The sequence below is a fragment of the Natrix helvetica genome (genome assembly GCF_964273705.1).
Source record: "Natrix helvetica genome assembly, chromosome: 8".
NCBI classification, from domain to species: Eukaryota; Metazoa; Chordata; class Lepidosauria; order Squamata; family Natricidae; genus Natrix; species Natrix helvetica.
Genome location: NC_138559.1, coordinates 25,657,664 through 25,680,722, shown reverse-complemented (window position 1 = coordinate 25,680,722; position 23,059 = coordinate 25,657,664). Strand labels below are relative to the sequence as shown.

General features: G+C 48.2%; 2 protein-coding genes across 3 annotated transcripts in view; both read right to left on the bottom strand.

Annotated features, from left to right (window-relative positions):
* Nucleotides 1-5,428, bottom strand: part of USP2 (ubiquitin specific peptidase 2) — a 56,103-nt gene extending 50,675 nt beyond the window's left edge. The window contains exon 1 of the mRNA XM_081960896.1: nucleotides 5,358-5,428. The gene's annotated coding sequence lies outside the window, so the exon portion shown is untranslated. The remainder of the gene's footprint in view (nucleotides 1-5,357) is intronic.
* A 4,887-nt stretch (nucleotides 5,429-10,315) lies between these two features.
* THY1 (Thy-1 cell surface antigen) lies at nucleotides 10,316-21,464 on the bottom strand. 2 transcript variants are annotated; one of them, XM_081961168.1, is made up of 4 exons: nucleotides 21,355-21,464; nucleotides 16,828-16,933; nucleotides 14,042-14,380; nucleotides 10,316-13,451 (listed from the first exon to the last, which is right to left on the bottom strand). In XM_081961168.1, exons 2-4 carry the CDS (start codon nucleotides 16,865-16,867, stop codon nucleotides 13,339-13,341), a joined length of 492 nt encoding a protein of 163 aa, XP_081817294.1. In that variant the 5' UTR covers nucleotides 16,868-16,933; nucleotides 21,355-21,464; the 3' UTR covers nucleotides 10,316-13,338. The 2 variants fall into 2 exon arrangements, with proteins under 2 accessions (XP_081817294.1, XP_081817293.1); XM_081961167.1 differs by lacking the exon at nucleotides 21,355-21,464 and adding an exon at nucleotides 18,550-18,653.
* Between the last annotated feature and the right edge of the window lie 1,595 nt (nucleotides 21,465-23,059).

The window sequence follows — 23,059 nt, the reverse complement described above, 5'->3', positions numbered from 1 at the left end:
TCCAATCTCTTCTTAAAAACTTCCAGTGTTGGAGCATTCACAACTTCTGAGACAAGTTGTTCTCACTGTCAGGAAATTTCTCCTTAGTTCTACGTTGCTTCTCTCCTTGATTAGTTTCCATCAATTGCTTCTTGTCCTGCCTTCAGATGCTTTGGAGAATAGCTTGACTCCCTCTTCTTTGTGGCAGCCCCTGAAATATTGGAAGACTGCTATCCTGTCTCCCCTGGTCCTTCTTTTCATCAAACTAGACATACCCAGTTCCTGCAACCGTTCTTCATATATTTTAGCCTCTAGTCCCCTAATCCTCTTTGTTGCTCTTCTCTGCACTCTTTCTAGAGTCTCCACATCTTTTCTACATCGTGGCGACCGAAACTGGATGCAGCTCAACCGGGAAGTCTTGTCTCAATAAGAAAATGGACATTTTGCAGAAGTGTGACACACATCCATTAGATTCTGCAACTGTACTGAAAGGAAAATGGTTTCTCCTGCCTTAAAGCATCCATGATGAGGATCAAGAGCTTAAATGTCACTCCTAACGCCAACCTCTTTCAACTAAGAGAAAGAACTAAATCAGAGGTACAATAAGAGTGTATTTGGTTGACAAACCCCACAGTAACCTCAAACGCACTTCGATTTGGCTCCATGGTTGCTAACCCTAGCCCTTGTTGTGGCTCGCCAGCAGTCAGTGGAGCTGGCGGCAGATTCAGACAATGAGGAGGTTGGGGAGGAACCTGGGCCAGTCCTGGAGTCTGGGAAAGGCTCTGATGAGGGCTCTGCGTCGGAGGCAGAGAGGGGGCCAGGGCCGGCCAACAGTTATCAACTGCCTTCAGAGTCAGACATTCAGTGAGGCAGAAGAACAGCTGGAGCCTGTTCCCAGTGTGCGCATGCGCAGAGTTGCCAGATGAAGGGAACAGTTAAGGAACAGGGGTCGACTTGGGAGTAAGGCCACAGGGGGACAATGAACGGCTCCTCCCAGAGGAAATAAAAGAGGAGCGACAGGGGAGTGGAGTTTGCAGGAGACAATTAGTTCGCTTCATTGGTTCGGGACTCTCCGAGACTCCTTGCCAAGTTTTGCAGAGATCGGCCTGGCAGCTCTCCAAGCCAGAGAAGGTCTGTGACTGTAAATCCTCCCTGGAAAGACTTTGCTGGATGTGAATGAGCAGAATTCAGTAAATTAATAAAAGGGTTTTTGTTGGGACAAGGAGTTTGATTCATGCTCTTGGGAAGCCTCTGTTAGAACAGTCCTTTGCATGGCTGGACCTGCCCAGTTGTTCAGATTCGCCAGGGATAGGTTTGGCCTTTTCATTAGCTGTCTTCACCCAAGATATCATTCTCCTGGTTACTGAATTAGTTCACGTGAGCAGTTTGCACAACACAACACAATGAGCTCTAAACCAAGCCAAGAGGCTGGGCTCGCACGATGCCAGCTCCAAGTTCTGCTTGTCCTACGGAGAGAACTCCGAATGATTTTGTTCAGCACATGGTGCAAAGTTGGGGGATCTGTGATGTCTTGCTGCCCTCCGACCTCTTCTCATTTGTGGCTGGGGAGGTTCTCTCACCCAGGAGATCAGGCCAGGCCAGTAAACATCCAGATACTGACCGTCCTCACAATTCAGCTCCTGCGTGGCATCTCCCGAGCAAATTAACTTTTCTCCAGGAGCCACAAAGAAATCCTGAGCTTGTAGCCCAAAGAGAAGTATTCTCCAACTGGTATTATTGTTATTTTTGTCCAGGGTTGCCTCTATAGTCAAGCTATTCTCCACTGAAGGCAGAACAAGAAGCAATAGGTGGAAACTAATCAAGGAGAGAAGCAACTTAGAACTAAGGAGGAATTTCTGGACAGTGAGAACAATGAACTAGAGGAACAATTTGCCACCAGAAGTTGTGAGTTCTCCAACACTGGAGGTTTTAAGGAGGAGATTGGATAACCCTTTGTCTGAAGTGGTGTAGGATTTCCTGCGTAAGCAGGGGGTTGGACTAGAAGACCTCCAAGATCCCTTCCAATTCCGTTACTCTATTCTATTTCTCTTCTCTTCTCTTTCTCTTCCCTTCTATTTCTCTTCTCTTTTCTTTCCATTTCTTCTCTTTCTCTTCTCTTTCTCTTCTCTTCTTGTCTTCTCTTCTCTTCCTCCTTTCTCCATTTCCAAGGAGCTTCAAACAAAGTTGCAGGCCACCTTTGCTAATCGCCCAGCTTCCTGCAAATTACACAACACCTCCTCCTTCCCCACCTATTCTCAGAAGTGAATTTGACAACTCTTCCCCTCCCCTTCCCTGGTAGCTCGCCAGGATTTGGAGGGGAAAAAAAGAATCAGCTCTCTGATCCACACACCTGGGTCTCGCTTTTGCAGAAAAATGCTACCCCAAGCAAAACAATTCTACTCGGTTTGGGGGTGGGAGCGGGAGAAGAAAGACAGGAGGAAGGGCGCTGAGTCAGTAGAATTGACTGGAAATCTCTTTGCATGCTGAGCTAGGTAATAATTGAAGGTTGCTCAAAGGAAGGACCTTGGTCATGGGGAAAGGAGGGGTTGGGGGCAGTGGTGAAATCTAATTTCTTTCCCTCCTGGTTCTTTGGGTGTGGCTTGGTGGTGGGGGTCACGTGACTGGGTGGGTGTGGCCAACTTTTCTTCACCTTTTTAAAGCATTTTTTCCATGGCAGTTTGCCCCGAAAGGGCAGGAAAAAAAATGCTTTTAAAAGTGTGAAAAAAGCTTCTGACGATTGTGCGGCTCCCAGTTTATCCACGCAATCCTTGGAAGCTTTTTTTTTTTTTTAACTACCGGTTTGCAGAACCAAGGACAATCGTCCGTACTGGTTCAGCCGAACTGGGAGGATTTCAACCCTAGTTTGGGGGGGGGGCACAGACCAATCCCCACCTCTTTCTGTTCTTCTCCAGGCACTTATCTGCTCCCAAATATATCCCCCAAATATCCCCCATTAGGAAAAAAAGGTGTTGAGAGTTTGGGAAAAGTGCAGAGAAGAGCAAGTAAGGTGATGATTAAAGGCCTGGAGAGTAAAACATGTGAAGAACACGGTTGCAGGATTTGGGTTTGACTAGTCTAGAGAAAAGAAGGACTAGGGGAGACAGGATAGCAGTATTTCAGTATTTGGGGGAGGGTCTGCCACAAAGAGAAGGAGGTCAGCTTATTTCCCAAAGTGTCAGAAGGCAAGACAAGAAGCAACGGATGGAGCTAACCAAGGAAAGAAGCAACCTGGAATCAAGGAGAAACTTCCTAGCAGTGAGGACAATTAACCAGTGGAGCAGCTTGCCACAAGGAGTTGCAGGTGCTTCACCACCTAAATGAAATGGTATAGAGTCTCCTGCTTGAGCAAGGGGCTGGACTAGAAGACCTCCAATGTCCCTCTCCAGCTCTATCCTGATTCATTGATTGGAAGATATCTACCCAGGTCTACACCGAACTGTGTTCAAGATTCACACAGTCATTGGTTGTCCTTCACACTCTGCACACATCCTTCAGGGATTGCAAATCCATCATCCTCAGTCAGCATATCCGTCAGGAAGGCTGACTGGGAATGATGGGAGTGGTAGTCCAATATATTCTGAGCGCAGCCCAAATCTTTGTGGGAGCTGTTTGGGAGATCTCAAATGGTCTGGAAAAGTTGTTCCCAACACTCTTGCTCTTCTCTTCAAACAAGGATTACATTAATCAAGGTTTGGTCCATGATTGGGGCACCCAAAGTCCCAAAGAAGACCATCTATAAGAACTGACTACCAGTCAGAAGACATCATGAAACCTCCTTAATTGCACAACACATGGGCAGATTTCACCGTAGTTTCAATTTGGAAACTCTGAGCACCTTAGACAAGCCAAATCACAAATGTTAAGAGATTTCCCAGAAGCCTCACCCTCAGGCAAAGAAGCCATCAACGGGCACATAGGGGTAAACAACATCTACATATCATTGAAAAGAGACAACCAACAGGCCAAAAGAAAGCAAAAAAGACCAAAACACCTCCTCACCAGTAACCAACACAAAAATAAGGAGACTTAACACCAAGAACTCTAGACCAGGGGTGTCCAAACTTGGGAACTTTAAGACTTGTGGACTTCCAACTCCCAGAATTCCCCAGCCAGCATTCCCCAGCCAGCATTCCCCAGCCAGCATTCCTCAGCTAGCATTCCCCAGCCAGCATTCCCCAGCCAGCATGGCTGGCTGGGGAATTCTGGGAGTTGAAGTCCACAAGTCTTAAAGTTGCCAAGTTTGGACACCCCTGCTCTAGACCAACAGCCATCCCAACCAAGGAACTACCGACTGAGACAAACAATCAAACAGTGAACAACAGACTAATCAAGGCACTAACAAGAAGCAACCGACACTCCCACTAAGGCTGACAAGCCGCTTGGATGTAAACAGAGAGCAAATGCCACTCCCTTCTAGTGCTGATGATGTTGCCTAATTGGGTAATGCAACATCTGCAAGAAAACAGCCAAGCTCCGAGAACACCAAGGATGTCATAGAAACAGAAACGCGGATAAGCAGGGATTAACACCAGGCAATTAAAGGTAAAGGTTCCCATCGCACATATGTGCTAGTCATTCCTGGCTCTAGGGGGCGGTGCTCATCTCTGTTTCAAAGTCGAAGAGCCAAGCGCTGTCTAAAGACGTCTCCGTCTTCAGAGATGTCATTATGGACACTCTGTGCATGCACTGTAACAAAGGCAAGAGAAAACCATTACTGGTTTCCGTGGTCATGTGGCCGGCATGACTCAATGCCAAAGGCACATAGAACACTGTTACCTTTCCACCAAAGGTGGCTATTTTTCTACTTGCATTTTTACATGCTTTCAAACTGCTAGGTTGGCAGAAGCTGGGACAAGTAACGGGAGCTCACTCTGTTATGCGGCGCTAGGGTTTCGAACTGCCAAACTGCCGACCTTTCTGATCAACAAGTTCAGCGTCTTAGCCACTGAGCCACTGAGTCCAGACAAATAACAAAACAAACCCTAATCAAGGAACTACCAAGGGAAAAAATGTTTCGCCACCACCACCAACATTGCTGAGGCAAGCAAAGGGAGCAAACCCCCTTCCTTTCTAGCACTAATGATGTTACCAAGTTGGTTGATGAAATGTCTGCAAGAAAGCAATCAGACTCAAAGAGCACCGAGGACACCACAGCCCCAAATCTCTCAATCGTGTAGTTCAAACTCCAAGCTGAACTCGCCAAGTCTTGGATCCATGGCCCGTTTGGGTCTGATGATACCTAACCAAGAACAAGATTCCCTCACTTTGACTTAGCCCAACGTAAACACTCATGTTTTCAGACCCTCCGGTTTTCCCAAACCCCGCTGGGCCGTCATGCACGCCCCCTTTCCCTGGGCCCCACTTCGGTTTGCACCCACCTGTGTGTAGAACGACAGGCCCACGGAGCCGTGGCATGAAACTGAAGCCTGGGGTGGATGGGAGGGGGAGGCTCAGATCAGCCTTGGCAAGCTGCTTTTTCTGCAGAGGGGAAGAGGGGGGGAAAGGGAGAGAGAAAGAGGGGAGGGGGTCAGAAAGAAGAGAAACAATTAAAAGGCGGCGGGGCCGGTCCCGTTGGAGGAGGTCAGGGGGGTGCCGATGGGGTGGGCCGCAGGGGAAACTACTGAGAGGACCCTCCCAGGCAGAGAACGAAGTAGATTGGAAGGGAACGGGTGTGTTTTAGCCTCGGCTGAGCGGTCCTGCCTGCTCGGGTTACTTGCTGGATAAATATAGCGCTTTATCTGATCTCGCACTATGGTTGGGGCAATGCACACATTCCAGCATTGGGGGGACTTAAAGGGGCAGGAGATCCTGCCCAGCGTACCTGGCAGGGTGGATCCCCCTGTCCAGACGGAGAGGGGAAAGGAGAAGAAATTGGAGAGCTGGGAAATAAAGGGTGGGAGCGTAATAATGCAGTAGTTCTAATAATATAATTTCTAATAATGCAATTCTCAGCCTAGGCAGCTCAAAGCTGTACAGACTTCAACTCCCAGAATTCCTCAGCCAGCTGGGGAATTCTGGGAGTTGAAGTCCATACAGCAGTGATCACAAACCTTTTTGGCACCGAGTGCCCAAACTGGAGCGTGCACAGGCGCCGGAGCCCCAGAAATTAGAAGATCAGCTGGCTGTGCACACATGCAAGCCAGCCAGCTGGTCTTTGCATGCGCCGTAGCTCTGGAAATGTGTGCGGCAGCCACCTCGTCTTTTGGTTTATGGCACGTGCATGCATGCTGCACAGCTGGTGTTTGTGCATGCCGGAGTGCGGGAAACCCGACGACCAGGTAGCCAGGGTGCGTATTCGTACTGGCTAGCTTGTCTTCGGTTTTCCAGTGCTCCGTCACGGGCAAAGATCAGCTGAAAAATGGGGAAAACAGAAGAGCAGCTGGCAATGGTTCATGTGCCCACAGAGAGGGCTCTGCGTGCCACCTTTCACCATTACAGCAGTGGTGAAATTCAAATTTTTTTACTCCCAGTTCTGTGGGCGTGGCTTGGTGGGCATGGCAGGGGAAGGATACTGCAAAATCCCCATTTCCTCCCCACTCTGGGGCCAGCCAGAGTGGCGTTTACCGGTTCTCCGAACTACTCAAAATTTCCACTACTGGTTCTCTAGAACCTGTCAGAACCTGCTGGATTTCATCCCTGCATCGCAAGCATACACAGCTTCAAGGTGCTTGGATTGAGAAACGCTGCCTTAATTCATGAGGACTAGAAACCTGGAGGTTAAAAAACATGAAAGCTGGCATTCACGGTACCTGGCACCACCCTCTCCCCGAATCCATGGTAAATTTTTATTTCCTCTGGCGTGTGCTAAAAAAAATAAGTAAGGAGCAACGTGAAATCGCTACGGCAATTATCTCTGCCATCTCCAACCCTCTGTTGACACCGAGAGAATGAGGAAACGAGACAGGCCAGGACGCAGCACCTGGGTGGATCTGCGTTACCCTTGGGATAAGATCTCTTGGCCTCAGTTTGCCGCTTGTGAAATGGGCTCACCAGAAGCAGCCAGGCTTTGCAAGGGGATTAAAAAAAAAAAAAGAATGGGAGGAGAACCGGTAAATACCACCTCTGGTGGCCTATTCACTGCCTCCCGAGTCCCAGCTGATCGGGAGGGAATGGGGATTTTACAGTATCCTTCCCCTGCCACGCCCACCAAGCCACGCCCACATATCCAGTGGTAAAAAAATGTTGAATCCCACCACCGCTTCCACCCAAATATTTCCTGGGACAGCTCTCTAAATATGCCCCAAACACATGACCCCAGAAAACAGTGTGTCACTCTGGGCTGAGTGGCTGGGATAACTGAGCCTTGAGCCTATCTGCTCCAGGCCACAATCCTCAGCGGGTGACTCATCCCAGAATGATAGCAGAGGCTTGGGGCAAAATGAGATATCCATTCCAGTTGCCTCCTCCTCCCCACCTCCCTGTGACCCAGCAGCCCGTCCTTATGTAAAACAGGAGAGGAACACAAAGTTTGCCCCCCAGTGGAAATAATTTGACTTTCGCTTTGTCCTTAAGCACTGGGGCTCCTGGATCCTAGATATGAGCCTGTGGTCAAAGCAAGAAGAATAGCATATGGGACCAGAGGGCTCCTGAGCAGGGGCAGAGGGCACTGCAAAAAAAGCCAGGTATCTTAATGGCTCAAGGCCCCGCGATGATCCTAATTCCACATCTGGATACAGGGGAGCCCATCTCCTCCCCCTGCCGCAAAGGGAGATGGTGATGATGATGAAGATGGAAGGAATTGTTAGTTCTTAGGAAGCTGTCAAGAGGAACTTTGTCCGGGCCTTTCTCTTGACAGCTTCCTAAGAACTTCTTCATCCTCATCTCCAGCAGCTCTCTCCTCTCACCAGGTTTCCCAGCCAGGAATGCCAGGACTACAACTCCCATCACCCCCACCCCCATCCAGATGGGGTTCGGCCGCGGGCCAGGGTTGCCCACCCCCACCGTTCCCCCCAGCCCTTCCCCCCACACACTCTGCGCCCGCCTTGCTCCGCCAGACCGAACCCACCCGGGGCGATGCGCGCGGGGCTCCACGCCGCTCTAGGGCGGGGCGGGGGGGCGAGGCGATGGTTTGGGGAGGGGGCGTGAGCGAGGCACCACCAGCCTCCGGGGTCTCCCCTCCCCTCGGGCACCTCCGAGTCCCGCGCAGCTACCTCCCTGCGGATCTCCGCGGCCCGGGGCGCCCCTGCCCGGGGCGAAGGAGAGCGCCCCGCTGGCAGGCTCCGGGGCGGGGAAGGGGCGCGGCCCGCACTCACCTGGCCGTCTCCGGGGGGGACGAGCCGAACCCGGCCGGCTCCATGGAGCCCCCAGCCCACCGCCGCCGCCTGATGTCACAATCCGGCCACGCGTGACGCAGCGCGGGCGGCCGACAAAGCCGGAGCGCTCTGCACGCGCTCAGAGGGCTCGTCGGCCGCCTCGGGGGAGGGGGAGTGTCACCTGGTGATGCACCGTCCCCCATAGATCTGGGAGTCCCTGTGCTGTCCATAGCCCCTCCCTCCTCTTTCCATCTTAGTCTGCAGCGCCAGTAGAACTGGTTGTGGGGAAGGGGTCTTCCGCGGTTCCTCGGCTCTGCGGGGATGGGTGGGGGACGCGGCTGCTGGAAGGGGGTCGTCTGAAACTCCTGTTTAAAATAAAATCCGCCCTGTTTGAAAATGTAGACGTTCTGATGATACTACCTAGTAAGGTCATGAAAGGTCTGAAAGAAGATAACCAAAGTGGGAGTGCCCGCAGGGAGCCCGCAGACATTCCTTTCCTGGATGCCGTGGCTCTAGGGCTGTTCTTGTGATTTTATGCTTGCTTGTTGTGTGTTGTGTGTTGTTTCTTGTGTGTCTGTTGTCTGAGACCCCGTTTTTACTCCTTGAGTCTTCAGTGAGTAATCCTTGGGTCATATCAAAGGGCAAAGTTCCAGAAACAAATTATTACTAAAACTTGATAAAAGCAATTTAGAATGAAATTTGATACAATTTACTCTGTATATGTGCACTGTGAGACGGCAGAAGTCAAGACATGGAATATTTGCAATAAAACCATGTTTCCCGTTAGCCCTACCAAGACCTCAACAATCTTGAGTCTCCCCCCCCAATAATTTGCGAGTTACCTTATAATGAAGATTAGGAGACTGGAGACTCAAACATACCATAAACGGTGGCAGGAACTGGGCATGGCTAGTCTAGTGAAGAGAAGGACAGAGGAGACAGGAAGGCAGCCTTCCAATTTGAGGGGCTGCCACAGAGAGGAGGGGGTCAAGCTATTCTCCAAAGCACCCAAAGGCCAGACAAGGAATAACAGACCCCCTCACATCCTGGACATAAATTGTTTCAACTCCTACCCCCAAAATGATGCTATAGAGCACTGCACACCAAGACAACTAGACACAAGAACAGTTTTTTCCCTGAACGCCATCACTCTGCTAAACAAATAATTCCCTCAACACTCTCAAACTATTCACTAAGTCTGCATTACTATTAGGATTAATCTTCTCATTGTTCCTATCACCCATCTCCTTCCACTGATGACTCTGACTGTAACTTTGTTGCTTGTATCCTTACGATTTATATTGTTTCCTAGTATGATTTGATTGCTTAATTGTATCCTATGACTATCATTAAGTGTTGTATCGTATGATTCGTGACGAATGCATCTTTTATTTTATGCACACGGAGAGCGGATGCACCAAAGACAAATTCCTTGTGTGTCCAAATCACACTTGGCCAATAAAGAATGCTATGCTATGGTATGCTTTCTTTCTTATTTCTATTCTATTCTATTCTATTCTATTCTATTCTATTCTATTCTATTCTATTCCATTCCATTCCATTCCATTCTATTTCATTCTATTATCTGATCAAGGAGAGATTCAAGCTGGAAATAAAGATGAATTTCCTGACAGTGAGGGCTGTGAGAACGCATGGAACAGAAGTTGCCTTCAGACGTTATGGGAGCTTTGTCCCTGGAGGCTTTCAAGAAGAGATTGGACTGCCACCTGTCAGAAATGGTGTAGGGTCTCCTGTTTGGGTGAGGGGTTGGATTAGATGATTTACATGGTCCCTTCCAACTCTGTTCATCTGTTATGTTCTGAAGAACTCTGCTTAAAGCTGCTCTTTTCCTTCTCTCCCTCTTATTTTTCCTTTTGTGTGCTGATGGAAAACCAACCTCCAAAGTTTTATTGGTAGCAAACTGGAGAGCAACATTTGAAAGTAATTTAAACAAAATTCTTCACCCATTAAGAAGCACATCGTGCTCCATTTTTTAAAACAAAAAATTAGATGCAATCCACAATGTCCAAATAAATGACCCCTCCAAGAAAAAGAAGGCAAAGCAAAGAAAGAAGCAAACGGAATTCTACAATCTAAGGATTTTATTTGTGCGGATTGGGGTGCTTTCGCCCCTTGGTTGTCTTGGACAAGAAGCGTGGGAAAAAACACTCAACCAATGTTCACGGAAGGAGACGAGGATGAAGCAGGAGGGAAGCAGCAGTCTGGATCCTGGGGGGAGGGGAGAAAAGGGGAGGAGGGCATTCCCAATTGGGAGCTGCTGAATTTGCCCTGAAAAATCAAGAGCCTAGGGAGGAAATCAGGGAGTGGAGTTACCTGAGCAATAAAATTCTGAAGGTGGGAGGAAGTGAAAGCGGTTGGCTTAGATGGAAAAGCAAAAGCAGGATGGGGGGTGGGTGGGAAGAGGGGTGGGGAGGGCCAGGTGGGGAAGGGCTGGAGAAAGAGGCAGAGCAATCCGAAAACATCCAGAATCACAGGTTTAAGAGGGGCAGCTGTACAAATCAAATCCAAATAAACCATCCTACCAACCATCTGAAGACGTCTCCTTGGTCATGTGGCTGGCATGACTCAACGCGGAAGGCTCACGGAACGCTGTTCCCTTCCCACCAAAGGTGGTTCCTATTTTTCTACTTGCATTTTTTACGTGCTTTCGAACTGCTAGTTTGACAGAAGCTGGGACAAGTCACGGGAGCTCACTCCGTTACGAGACCTCCCCCCTGACATTCGAACTACCACCGACCTCCACTCCTTCCGTCAAAAGTTAAAGACTCACCTATTTCAATCAGCTGGCCTGGCACTTTCTTAGTTTTACCTCCCGGGGATTTATTTTAATTGGGTTTGGGGTTTTAATTGGGATGTTTTTAGGGTTTTAGAATAATTTATTTCTTGTACAGTCTATCTCCCCCTCCAAATGTATTTTAAATGTATTTCATTGTTATGACTGTATTTTATTTGCATTGACTGTACACCGCCCCGAGTCCCTTGTTGGGAGAGGGGGCGGTCTAAAAATCTAAGAAATAAATAAATAAATACTAGGGATTCAAACCGCCAAACGTTTCTGATCGACAAGCGCAGCGTCTTAGCCACTGAGCCGCCGAGTCCCTTTGGGTTACCTTATTGCAGCTAAATAAATCACTACCTTTTGTTATAATTGTGGAATGCAAAGGTGGGTATCTAAGAATGTATGTGGTACCCCACTTTTTATAGGAATGAGCTGGGGTTTTTGTTTTTGACTTTGCATTCTTGACTCACAGAATCCTCCTGCAAATTCTGGGAGAGCAGCCAATCTCTTGTGCCCCCTTCCACCTTGATGGCCAAAACTGCAAGCCGAAGGGGAAACAGCTGAAATTACGCTTTGTCAGAGAGTCATCAGCCACTAATTCCTGCATTGCCAGCATCTGGCTGTACAAATCAAATCAATAAATACGTAGAAATAAATCTGAGAAGGCACTGATTTTCTTGAGAGTGAGGGAGAGGGGATGTCCTTTTGATGTTCTCTGCAAGCCACGGGTTTCTTTTGGTCCCATGGAAAGAATAACAGAATCACTGAGTCAGAAGGGACCTTTGGAGGTCTTCTAGTCCAACCCCCTCCTCAAGCAGGAGACCCTGTGCTATTTTAGACCAATGGTTGTCCAAAGAGGCACAAACTTTCCTTCCAACCATTGATGGCTCTTCTCAAAAGGTCAGATTGAGCCGGACAAACTAAAATGGGAGATCCTGAGTTATTCTTCTCAAAATACAAGGATTCTTTTTTTCTTTCTTTCTTTCCTTCCTTCTTTTTCTTTTTCCTTCCTTCCTTTATTTCCTTCCTTCCTTCCTTTTCTATTTCCTTCCTTCCTTCTTTTTCTTTCTTTCCTTGCTTCTCTTTTTTCTTTTTCCTGCCTTCCTTCTTTCTTTCCTTCCTTCCCTCCCTCTCTCCTCCCTTTCTTTTTTTTATCCAGTAGCTACCTCTTTGATCACCTCCTTGCCAATAGGAGGTTTCTGCCATCCAGCTGGGCCATGGACTCTTCTTCCTCCAAAGCAGGACTCACCTCTGTTCCACAGAACAGTCCTGCCCCAAATGAACAGATTTGCGAACTACAAACACCATCCTCCACAAGTTACTACAAGCACTTTTATCAAACCTACTCAGCTGACGCAAGAAACCGGGAACGGCCAATTTCTGGGCCCTGCATAGATACCCAAAACTGAATTGCATGGTTTATTGCCAAGCTCAGTAGCACAATTTTAACTTCTGTTTGGAAAACGTTGCATGCATTTAAAATATAATTTTAGAAAAGGAGTGATTCCCTGCTTCCTTCTTTGACGCAGCCCAAGACAATATTCTCTGACTCTTTCTATGGTTCAATTTGGCAGGCCACTCTCCAAGAAACCCCCTAAGTGGGACCTTCCTCCCATCCTCTCCCTGCCCCAGGGGTCCTTCTTTGGCCCAAAACAAAAAGAAGAAGAAGAAACGAAAGTTGCAGTGTCCCAAATTTCCTAGGAATCCGTGTTTTTCTTTTATGCCTCCTATCCAGAGAGTTCTTGGAAGACCAGAGAGGAAAAAGACCCAGAAGAGGGAAAATGGAAAAGCAGAAAAGAAACGGTAGCCACTGCTCTGCTTTTGGGGGAGGGGAGTGGGTTGAAGAGGATCGAGCGAGAAAGCGGGATGGTGAAAGCAGAGGGAGGGAGGAAAAGAAGGCAAGGCAATGGGCTATGTAATCATGCTCCCATTTTCCCCAACCCCTGCAAATGCGTTGCTTGCACATTACAGCACAATAAGTTTGGGTCTAAGCGCAAATCAGTCACTCCCAGCAGCTACATGGCTAAAGAGAGAGAGAGAGAGAGAGAGAGAGAGAGAGAGAGAGAGAGAGAGGGAGAGAAAGAGGGATACAAGAGACAGAGAAAGAGGAGATTAAGAGAAAACCGTTTTGCCTTCCAGCTCAAATCCATAGTCCACACCAGTTTCCTCTTTCCAAAACCACCAGGAAAAGGCCCACATTCCCCAGGTGGTTTTAGATTCGTGTGACTGGCCGTTCTTCCTTCCTTCCTGTTCCCCCCACCCGACCTCCCGGTGCCCCTCTCCCCACTCGCTGGTTTTCTTCTCCCTTCACAGCGAGACAAAATCCACAGCTTGCAGCAAGGGGAGGGACAGGAGCAGCAGGAGAAGCCAGGAGGTGTTCTGGATGAAGATGCTGATCCCGGAGCATTTCGCCAACTGGGCTGTCAAAGGGAAAAGGACAGAAGAGAGTCAGCGAGTCGGAAGAGGCCCTGAAGGTCCTCTTGGTTGAATCTCTCCTTGGTCAGTTTCCATCCATTATTCCATGTCTGGCCTTGGAGAATAGCTTGAGCCCCTCCTCTCTGTGGCAGCCCCTCAAATATTGGAAGGCTGCAATCATGTCTCCCCTGGTCCTTCTCTTCACTAGACTAGGCAGGCCCACTTCCTGCAACCGTTCTTCATGTGTTTTAGCCTCCAGGCCCCTGAAATCATCCTGGTTGCTCTTCTCTGCACTCTTTTTAGAGCAGGGGTGTCCAAACGTGGGAACTTAAAGACTTGTGGACTTCAACTCCCAGAATTCCTGGGAGTTGAAGTCCACAAGTCTTAAAGTTCCCAAGTTTGGACATCCCTCTTCTAGAGTCTCAACATCTAAGTCTCAACAACTAAGCCCAATCTCCCTTGAATTTGGTTAACCCTTATCTAACTCCAAGCAGGTTAGTTGAGAAGATTCCTCTGCATAAACTGTTTAGCAACCAGTCAGTTTCAGTGGACCTTCACATAGGGACCTGGCCTTCCACGCCTGACCTCTGCTCACCTTTGACCACAGAGATGTTCTTGGACCGCATGTCTTCGTAATCATTGGTGATCTTCAAATTGCAAGTGTAGACTCCCTCATCGGTGGTGCTGAAGTTCGTGAGGTACAGGCACACAACGTCCTTGGTGGTAGTGACTTTGGTGCGAGGCTTGTAGAGAGCGTTGGCTACGTTGATGTTGCCGGCCACAACTATTCCCACCCCAGGACTCTTGGAGAGGCGGAATTCGTAGGTCAGAGCGTTAGTGGTTTTCTGTTCGTAGGCACAGTCTATCCGCAGGCTTTGATCGGACACGCAGGCCGTTAGTCTTTTGATCCGTTGGCCGTGGCTTACATGGAGCACTAAGGAAGGAAATAAGAGAAGAACAGACCGATAGGTAGGTAGGTAGGTAGATTTGATAGATAAATAGATAGATTTGATAGATAGCTAGATAGATTTGATATAGATAGATTTGATAGATAAATAGATTGATTGATTTGATAGCTAGGTAGATAGATAGAGATAGATAGATAAATGGATAGATTTGATAGCTAGATAGATAGATTTGATAGATAGATAGATAGATAGATAGATAGATAGATAGATAGATAGATAGATAGATTTGATAGGTAGGTAGGTAGGTAGGTAGGTAGGTAGGTAGGTAGAATAGCAGACCCTGAAGGGACCTTGGAGGTCTTCTAGTTCAACCCCCTGTTCAAGCAGAAAACCCTATGCCATTTGGCCACGCCCACTCAGTCACATGACCCCACTACCAAGCCACGCCCCACCAAGCCACGCCCAGAGAACCAGTGGCAAACATTTTTACATTTCACCACTGGCGTAGGGCTGTTAATAACAATATTTAATCAATCCCGGGAATGTATCTCCAAATCTTACTATTTGAAATTCACTGTCGTATCTGTGTGTTAAATCCCCTTTTAAGAATCTGGTTAAAAGGAATCAGAGACGACCTTGGCTAAATGAGGTCATACGTTAAAGCAATCCACAACTCCCATTAAAAATAATTACCCACTCATCCCAATGGTAAATTAGAGAGTTTAACAAATTAAGAGAGGTTTTCTCATTACCCTTAGAGAGGCGAAAGGAATGTACACGTTCGTGCGTCTCTCCTATCACCTAAAAAGAGGGCATAACACAGCTTCCTCTGCTTTAAAAAGAACCAAATCACCTGCAGATCAGACATTCTTCCATGACTGAGGAACATTTCCTAACAATTTTAATTTCCATGCAAATAAAAAATCCAGAGGTTTGATATTTTTAAACTCTACATAGGGCTCAATTGCTAGCAGAATCCAGATGTAGAGCTAAAAAAAATATTAAGGATACACGAGTTTAAAAAAAGGGGGAATATTAGACCACACAGAGAAAGAGGCCGAGTCATATAATGCTTATCAATCTTAGCCATTAGGTCTGCACTTCAACTCCCAGAATTCCCCAGCCTTGGAATTTTATCTTTGAATCTTCGAATAGAGCTGGAAGAGACCTTGGAGGTCTCCTAGTCCACCCCCCTGCTCAAGCAGGAGAACCTATACCATTTTAGATAAGCGACTGTCTAGACTTTTCTTAAAAACCTCCAGTGATGGAGTATCCGTGATTTCTGGTGGCAAGCTGTTCCATTGGTTAATTTGTCCTCGCTAGTTGTTAGGACCAGCACATGCTGGCTGGGGAATTCTGGAAGTTGAAGTCCAGACCTCTTAAAAAATGAATGAGAGGAGATTTCCTTGTTTTTATTTTTCCCTAAAGCAGTTTAGAAAAAGCCCCTGCCCCAAAATTTAACAGACAAACCTTTCATGGACTAAATCTTTATTCCGTATAGCGGACAGATTTTTGTCAAGAACAAAGGAAGTGCTCAGAGTAATTTTTAAAAAATATTTTCATGATGGATGGGAAGTGCAAATGGACAGATATCTTTAACACAATTCCTGCTGAAGCTCCCTACAAGTAGTCCATTTAGTGACCGTTTGAAGGTACAGTGGCACTGAAGTGATGTATGACCGCTTTTCACACTTACAGCCGTGGTCAAGTCGTCAAAATTCAGAAGTTTGGCCACCGATTCATGTTTATGACAGTCGCAATGCCCGGGGTCGTACGATTTCCCCCTTTGCGACCTTCTGACAATCAATGGGGAAGCTGGATTCACTTAACAACCTTGCTACTAATGTAACAGCTGCAGCAGTCCACTTAATGACCATCGCAAGAAAGGCAGTAAAACGAGGGCGAAACTCACTTAAAAGATACCTCACTTAACGACAGAAGAAATTTTGTCATAAGTCAAGGACTATATGCACCAGGTGTTCAAAACACAGAGAAACAAGTGACTGTAGCTTAAGGTAAAGGTAAAGGTTCCCCTTGCACATATGTGCTAGTTGTTCCCAACTGTAGGGGGCAGTGCTCATCTCCGTTTCAAAGCCAAACAGCCAGTGCTGTCCAAAGACATCTCCATGGTCATGTGGCCAGCATGACTAAACGCCGAAGGTGCACGGAACACTGTTCCCTTCCCACCAAAAGTGATCCCTATTTTTCTACTTGCATTTTTACATGCTTTCAAACTGCTAGGTTGGCAGAAGCTGGGACAAGTCACGGGAGCTCACTCCATTATGTGACGCTAGGGATTCGAACCACCGAATCTTTCTGATCGACAAGTTCAGCGCCTTAGCCACTGAGCCACCGCGTCCCATGACCGTGTAGCTTAGGGAGGTCATTTTCAAGGAATTGGATGCGCTCGGTTCAGACAAGATGCTTCCTGGGGCCACTGGGTGGCAGCACCTGGCACAGTGTCTCCTTTTACCTGCCAAAAGGACAGCCAGGCCGACCGTTGATCTCAGCATCTTCCTGGGTGGGTGAGTTCGGGGTGGGACGTCACCTGGCACACGGCAGCGTCTGTGGAGCGAAATCTAGGAACAGAAGCAGCACATAGTTAAGGAGGCAGCGGTGCGAATCGATTGGCAGGGCTGGCAATGCCTCTGCCCAAATCAGATGTTTGTGGGTGTGTTTTTAAAATGCCAAAACAGCTTTTTGGCAATGGTTGGATGGCATCGCCCACCCAAAGATGCTTTCTTTTTCTTTTTTGCCAGCCAAGGACTCCCCTCCTCTTATCTCAGGCTTCTAAAATTCTTCTTTCTGCAGGGGTTTTTTTTTTGGGGGGGGGGGGGTGTCAGCGTTGGCCGGGCATCATGGCAGCCAGCCAGCCACCCATGGGAGAGAACAGAAAGATGACTCACAGGCCAGTGTCTGAAGTCACAGAAGAATTTTAATGATTTCCTGCGGTTCAAAACAAAAAAGATCAGGGATGAATTCTAGGAATTGGGGAGCTGGGTAGAGAATGCCCTTCTGTTCCTTCGCCAATCTGAATTGGCAATTTCCTCCCAGGGGCAGGGAGAAGCTGGCAAAAGGGAGATAGCAACGAAGGGGAAGCCTGGAAGACAAACTGCAGATCTTAGAAAATCCATTTATTTAGGAAATACTAAGGGGGGGGGGAGGGAAACAATTAACCTTGGAAGAAGGTTAAAAGTAGGGCAGAGGGGCACGTGGCAAAAGAGAATTTGGGCTTGTCCCAAAACTCCTGAAATCCCCCCCCCCCCCGCGTAATTTGTGATTACGGGCAGGGAAAAAGGTTTCGATGCAGAGATGCCCCCACCGAAGAAGAGCTAATAAAGAAAATTATGAAATTTGGAACAAAACGTATCAATGGTTGGAAATGAGGACAAGGAGTCGGAACGGAACATTTTGAGGTTTTCTAAAATTGGACCTGGATAAATACATGGATAAATACCGTATATAAAGGACGATAAGGGGATATGGTAATAAGATGGATGTAGCTCTGTACGATAAGTAGAAGCTGCATTCGTTGTTATCTTAAAATATGTATGGAAATGACAAAGGCATAAAGGTCGCACTGTGTCCAACGTTCACAGCTCCGGTGCGCCTCCACGGCCCCTCTCGCTTTCCGACACTTTCCCACTTGCGTGTTGGGACTGAAAGGGGGGGGGGGATCCTCCAGACGGAGGGATCTACTGGGAGGAGAGGGAGGCTGCGAAAGCCCCTCGGGGGGTAGGAGAAGAGAGCTGGGCCAGCCCGCTTCGCCCTGCCCGGCTCTTTTCGCTCTCCTCCTCCTTTCTCCAGCATCCTTCATTCCCGAACTGGTTTCCCGGACGGTCCCCCAGTCTGGTGGCTGCCACTCTCCTCGACTGTAAGAGAGGAGGTTGGTCTCCTGGGGAGGATGGAGCCTAGAGTCCCTCCATCCCATCCGGCCATTCCCGGGGGGCGCCGGGTTGGTAGTGGCTGCCTGCCCGGGATGGGTAGGGAATGCGCACTTGCTTGCCAATTACGCACCGGTTGGCTCCGCAAGCGGCAAGGATGCCCGCGTCCGTCTGCGCCCCTTCCCTTCATTGCGCCCCCTCCTCGGCTTATTCCCAGCCGGAGGAAGAGGAGCGGAGAAGCCGAGGCTGCCTGCCTGTGGCACCCGTTTCTCCATCCCACAGCCACGCGCCCCCGCTCCCCCCCTCGTTACCTTCAGCCACGTCCGGACGCCAGAACCTCTCTCCCCGTCTGGCGCAGGTTGGATCGGCTGCACTAGGCGCTTCTGCGAAGGGGTGGGCTTCTCAACAGGCTCCGCCCCTTCGCATAGCCCTCCCCGCCTCTGCGGTACCCAGGCGGAGAGCCTGCAGCAGCCCGGCGGGGGGGGGGGGGAGTCTTCTGCTCGTGCGCCAAGGCAGAGTGTTGGGTGGGAGCGCGTCTCGGATAGCTTTGCAAGAGCGACTTGGATGTTTGGGAGCTGATGCGACTCGGGGGTGGTGGGGGTCTGGAAGATGCCCGCAGGGCTCCTTCTCAGGGCGTTTGGGTGGGGAGGGGGCGAGGAGTTGAGGGTCGGGGACTTTGTGCCACCAGAAGAGACCCGTTTTTTCTCCTGGGAGGGAGGGAGGAAACGCCATCTCTGACTGAGCATTTTCACACCTGCAGTCGCCACCCCCCCCCCCCAGCGGATGCCGCCGCCTGGCCAACCAGGGCTGACGACAAGCTGCAGGATTCCCGTCTTACCCTGCCCAGCCTGGCCCATCAGCTGGGGTTGAGGAGGGGACTGGCTGGGCGAGCTCTTCGCGGCCCCCTCTTGTGACAGAAAGATTGGAGATTTCGCCAAGAGAATTGGGGAAGGGATTGGGCTTACATTAAGGCCATGGTTTGCGAACTGCTAAGAGTCTGTAGAGATTCTCAGTCATCCAGGTCCTTCTTGTCCCAAAGGTGCTTTTTTCAAGAGGCAACTGGACTTTCTTGTTTTTTCTTTGAGGACGTTTCACTTCTCATCCAAGAAGCTTCTTCAGCTCTGACTGGATGATGGGAGATGGAAGGATTGATACTCCTTGCAGACGCTGAACATTTGCATCCTTTTAGAGGGTCGTTGAGGCCACTTGGAGGCTTACCTGTGTCCTCAGGGACACCTGAGTGGTGCAAATGGTTCCTGTAGTCTGCAATTTTTTTCTTTTGCAAATCCATTCCTACTCCCATGCCATTCAAAAAGTGTCCATCCCAAATTGTATAGTTTATTTATTTATAAATAAATTTAAATGAGATGCAAATTGTATAGCTAAAAAGTCTGTAGAAATTCTCCAGCCTCCAGATCATGGTTGTCCCAAAGGTGCTTTTTCAAGAGGCAACTGGACTTTCTTGTTTTTTCTTTGAGGACATTTCACTTCTCATCCAAGAAGCTTCTTCAGCTCTGACAGGATAGTAACCCTCCCATTCCCCATTGTCTAGTCAGAACTGAAGACGCTTCTTGGATGAGAAGTGAAATGTCTTCAAAGAAAAAACAAGAAAGTCCAGTTGCCTCTTGAAAAAGCACCTTTGGGACAACCGTGATCTGGAGGACGGAGACTCTCTACAGACTTTTTAGCTACACAATTGGCATCTGGGAAGAAGGCAGCTTCTGTCTCCAGAAAGAAATGTCTTCTGCAAACAGAAGAATCTGTTTTTGCCAAGTGTCTAAGTGAGGCTGCAAAAAAATAAAACAATTTTTTTCCTACACACAAAAAAGACTCTCTTTTCTTGAGATGAATTTGGGAAAGTCAAGTTGTGACATGGTGTCACGACGTACGACCTCAACTGGGACCAGAATTTCCATTGCCCATCCTTAAGTGAGTCATGCCCAATTTTATAACCTTTTGCAGCAAGGAAAGGAAGCTGGAAAGGAAGCATCTGACCATGATAGAAATCCCCAGGCATTAAGATACAGCTCCGAAGGGCACCAGGTTGGAGAAATCGGTCTTTTGTGCAATGTGGACACCCAGCCTCTCCTTAACTCACACACAAACACAAACACCCCTTTCCAGAAGGATCTTAAAACCCAGATTTCTTCTGGGAAGAAGGCAGCTTCTGTCTTCAGGAAGAAATGTCTTCTCCAAACAGAAGGATCTGTTTTTGCCAAGTGTCTCAGTGAGGCTGCAAAAAAAAAAAAAAAAAAACAATTCCCCCCCCCCCACACACAAAAAAGACTCTTTTCTTGAGATGAATCTGGGAAAGTCAAGTTTTGACATGGTGTCATGAGGGGAAAAGCTCCAAGTTTCCAAGGGCTTGTAAAGCAGCCGTGTAAAACGGGCTTGGTTTGCAAAGAGACTTTTAACTGTACAATTTGGGATGGGCACCCTTGGAGTAGTGTGGGAGTAGGAATGGATTTCCAGAGGGGAAAAAATTGCAGACTACAGGAACCATTTGCACCACTCAGGGGACCCTGAGGACACAGATAAGCCTCCAAAGACCCTCTAGAAGGATGCAAATGACCAGCTGTCTGCAAGGAGTATCAATCCTTCCATTCCCCACCATCCAGCCAGAGCTGAAGAAGCTTCTTGGAGGAGAAGTGAAATGTCTTCCAAGAAAAAACAAGAAAGTCCAGTTGCGTTCTGAAAAAAGCACCTTTGGGACTTTGCTAGCTAAGCTTGAGTTAGCTGGATATATCCATCCAACAGGTGATGCCTTTGAAGTACATCAGGTGAGGCCAACAGGCATCCCTTGCCCAGACCACAGGAAGGAGGGGTTAAATGGTGGGCTACTTTTACAGGGAAGGGGGCAAACTGGATGCTATAACCCCAGAGACCCTCAAGACCAAGGTTTCCCAATGGTGGCCACTTTAGAACATATGGATTTCAATTCCCAGAATTCCCCAGCCTCTTTGAGTCAGCAAAGTTGAGAAACATAGCATAGTTTTCTCAACCTCGGACACCTGAAGATGTGTGGACTTCAACTCCCAGAATTCCCCAGCCAGCAGAGTTGAAGTCACCTGAAGGACACAAAGGTTGGGAAACTCTGCTCAAGAAAATCCACTCACCTGTTCCGAATCTGCATGCCCCTCCCTCAAGGTGTCAGACCATTCTTGTTTTTTAGTCTTTTGAAGACATTTCTCTCCTCATCCAAGAAGCTTCTTCAGCTCTGGCTGGATGGTGGGGAATGGAAGGATTGATACTCCTTGCAGGCAGCTGGTCATTTGCATCCTTCTAGAGGGTCTTTGGAGGCTTATCTGTGTCCTCAGGATCCCCTGAGTGGTACAAATGGTTCCTGTAGTCTGCAATTTTCCCCCCTCTGGAAATCCATTCCTACTCCCACACCACTCCAAGGGTGCCCATCCCAAATTGTATAGTTAAAAGTTGCTTTACAAGCCCTTGGAAACTTGGGGCTTTTCCCCTCGTGACACCATGTCAAAACTTGACTTTCCCAGATTCATCTCAAGAAAAGAGTCTTTTTTGTGTGTGGAAAAAAATCGTTTTATTTTTTTGCAGCCTCACTGAGAGACACTTGGCAAAAACAGATCCTTCTGTTTGGAGAAGATATTTCTTCCTGAAGACAGAAGCTGCTTTCTTCCCAGAAGAAATCTGGGTTTTAAGATCCTTCTGGAAAGGGGTGTTTGTGTTTGTGTGTGAGTTAAGGAGAGGCTGGGTGTCCACATTGCACAAAAGACCGATTTCTCCAACCTGGTGCCCTTCGGAGCTGTATCTTAATGCCCGGGGATTTCTATCATGGTCAGATGCTTCCTTGCCAGCTTCCTTTCCTTGCTGCAAAAGGTTATAAAATTGGGCCTCACTCACTTAAGGATGGGCAATGGAAATTCTGGTCCGAGTTGAGGTCGTAGGTCAAGGATTAGCCGTTGGCAAGGCTGTGTATCATTCAGGAGTGAAATTGCATTAGAGGGAGTCTTTATTGTTGAGACCCTCAATTTGTCCTTCTCTGCTATTATCTTTGCAAGCCTCCTGCAATTGGATAGATTATCAAATTTATAGGGATTCCTAATTGCTTGGCATCATTAAAGCCATTGATCCGGGAAAGGAAATTGTATGTGTGTGTGTGCCAGAGCAAAAGTTCTCAAAAAAGTTTGCTTGCCACAATATGCGAGATCGTTGTTAAGTGAGTTTGGCCCTGTTTTACCTCCATTCTTGCCTCAGTTGTTAAGTGAATCACAACAGTCCTTAAATTAGTAACCTGGTTGTTAAGTGAATCTGGCTTCCCCATGGAGTTTACTTGTCAGAAAGGCACTACAAAAACGCTTTTATTAACTGACTGTGAATTCTGCTCCTTCACATCCAGCAAAGTCTTTTCAAGGGAGGATTTACAGTCACAGACCTTATCTGGCTTGGAGAGCTGCCAGGCCAAGATCTGCAAAACTTGGCAAGGAATCTTGGAGAGTCACAAACCAATAAAGCAAACTAATGGTCTCCTGCAAACTCCACTCCCCTTTCGCTCCTCTTTTATTCCCTCTGGGAGGGGCCATTCACTGTCCACCTGTGGCCTTCCTCCCAAGTCGACCCCTGTTCTTTAGCTGCTCCCTTCATCTGGCAACTCATTCGCACACTGGGAACAGGGTCCAGCTGTTCTTCTGCCTCACTGATGTCTGACTTCGAAGGCAGCTGATAACTGGCATATGAGTGCCGAAATGAGAGCTTACACATGCGCAGGGGAGCACCAGAAACTGGAAGAACAGTTCCCCGGTGCACATGTGCATGCCAGGAAGCTGAGCTTCTGGTTTCCCACATGCGCATGGA

Bases quoted from the DNA above. Each gene is read 5' to 3' on its own strand.
- THY1 (XM_081961168.1), bottom strand. From the start codon at position 16,867: ATGCTGAGATCAACGGTCGGCCTGGCTGTCCTTTTGGCAG. The intron at 14,381-16,827 runs GTAAAAGGAGAC...TTCCTTCCTTAG, and splicing joins CCTGGCTGTCCTTTTGGCAG to TGCTCCATGTAAGCCACGGC. The intron at 13,452-14,041 runs GTGAGCAGAGGT...TCCCTTTGACAG, and splicing joins GAACATCTCTGTGGTCAAAG to CCCAGTTGGCGAAATGCTCC.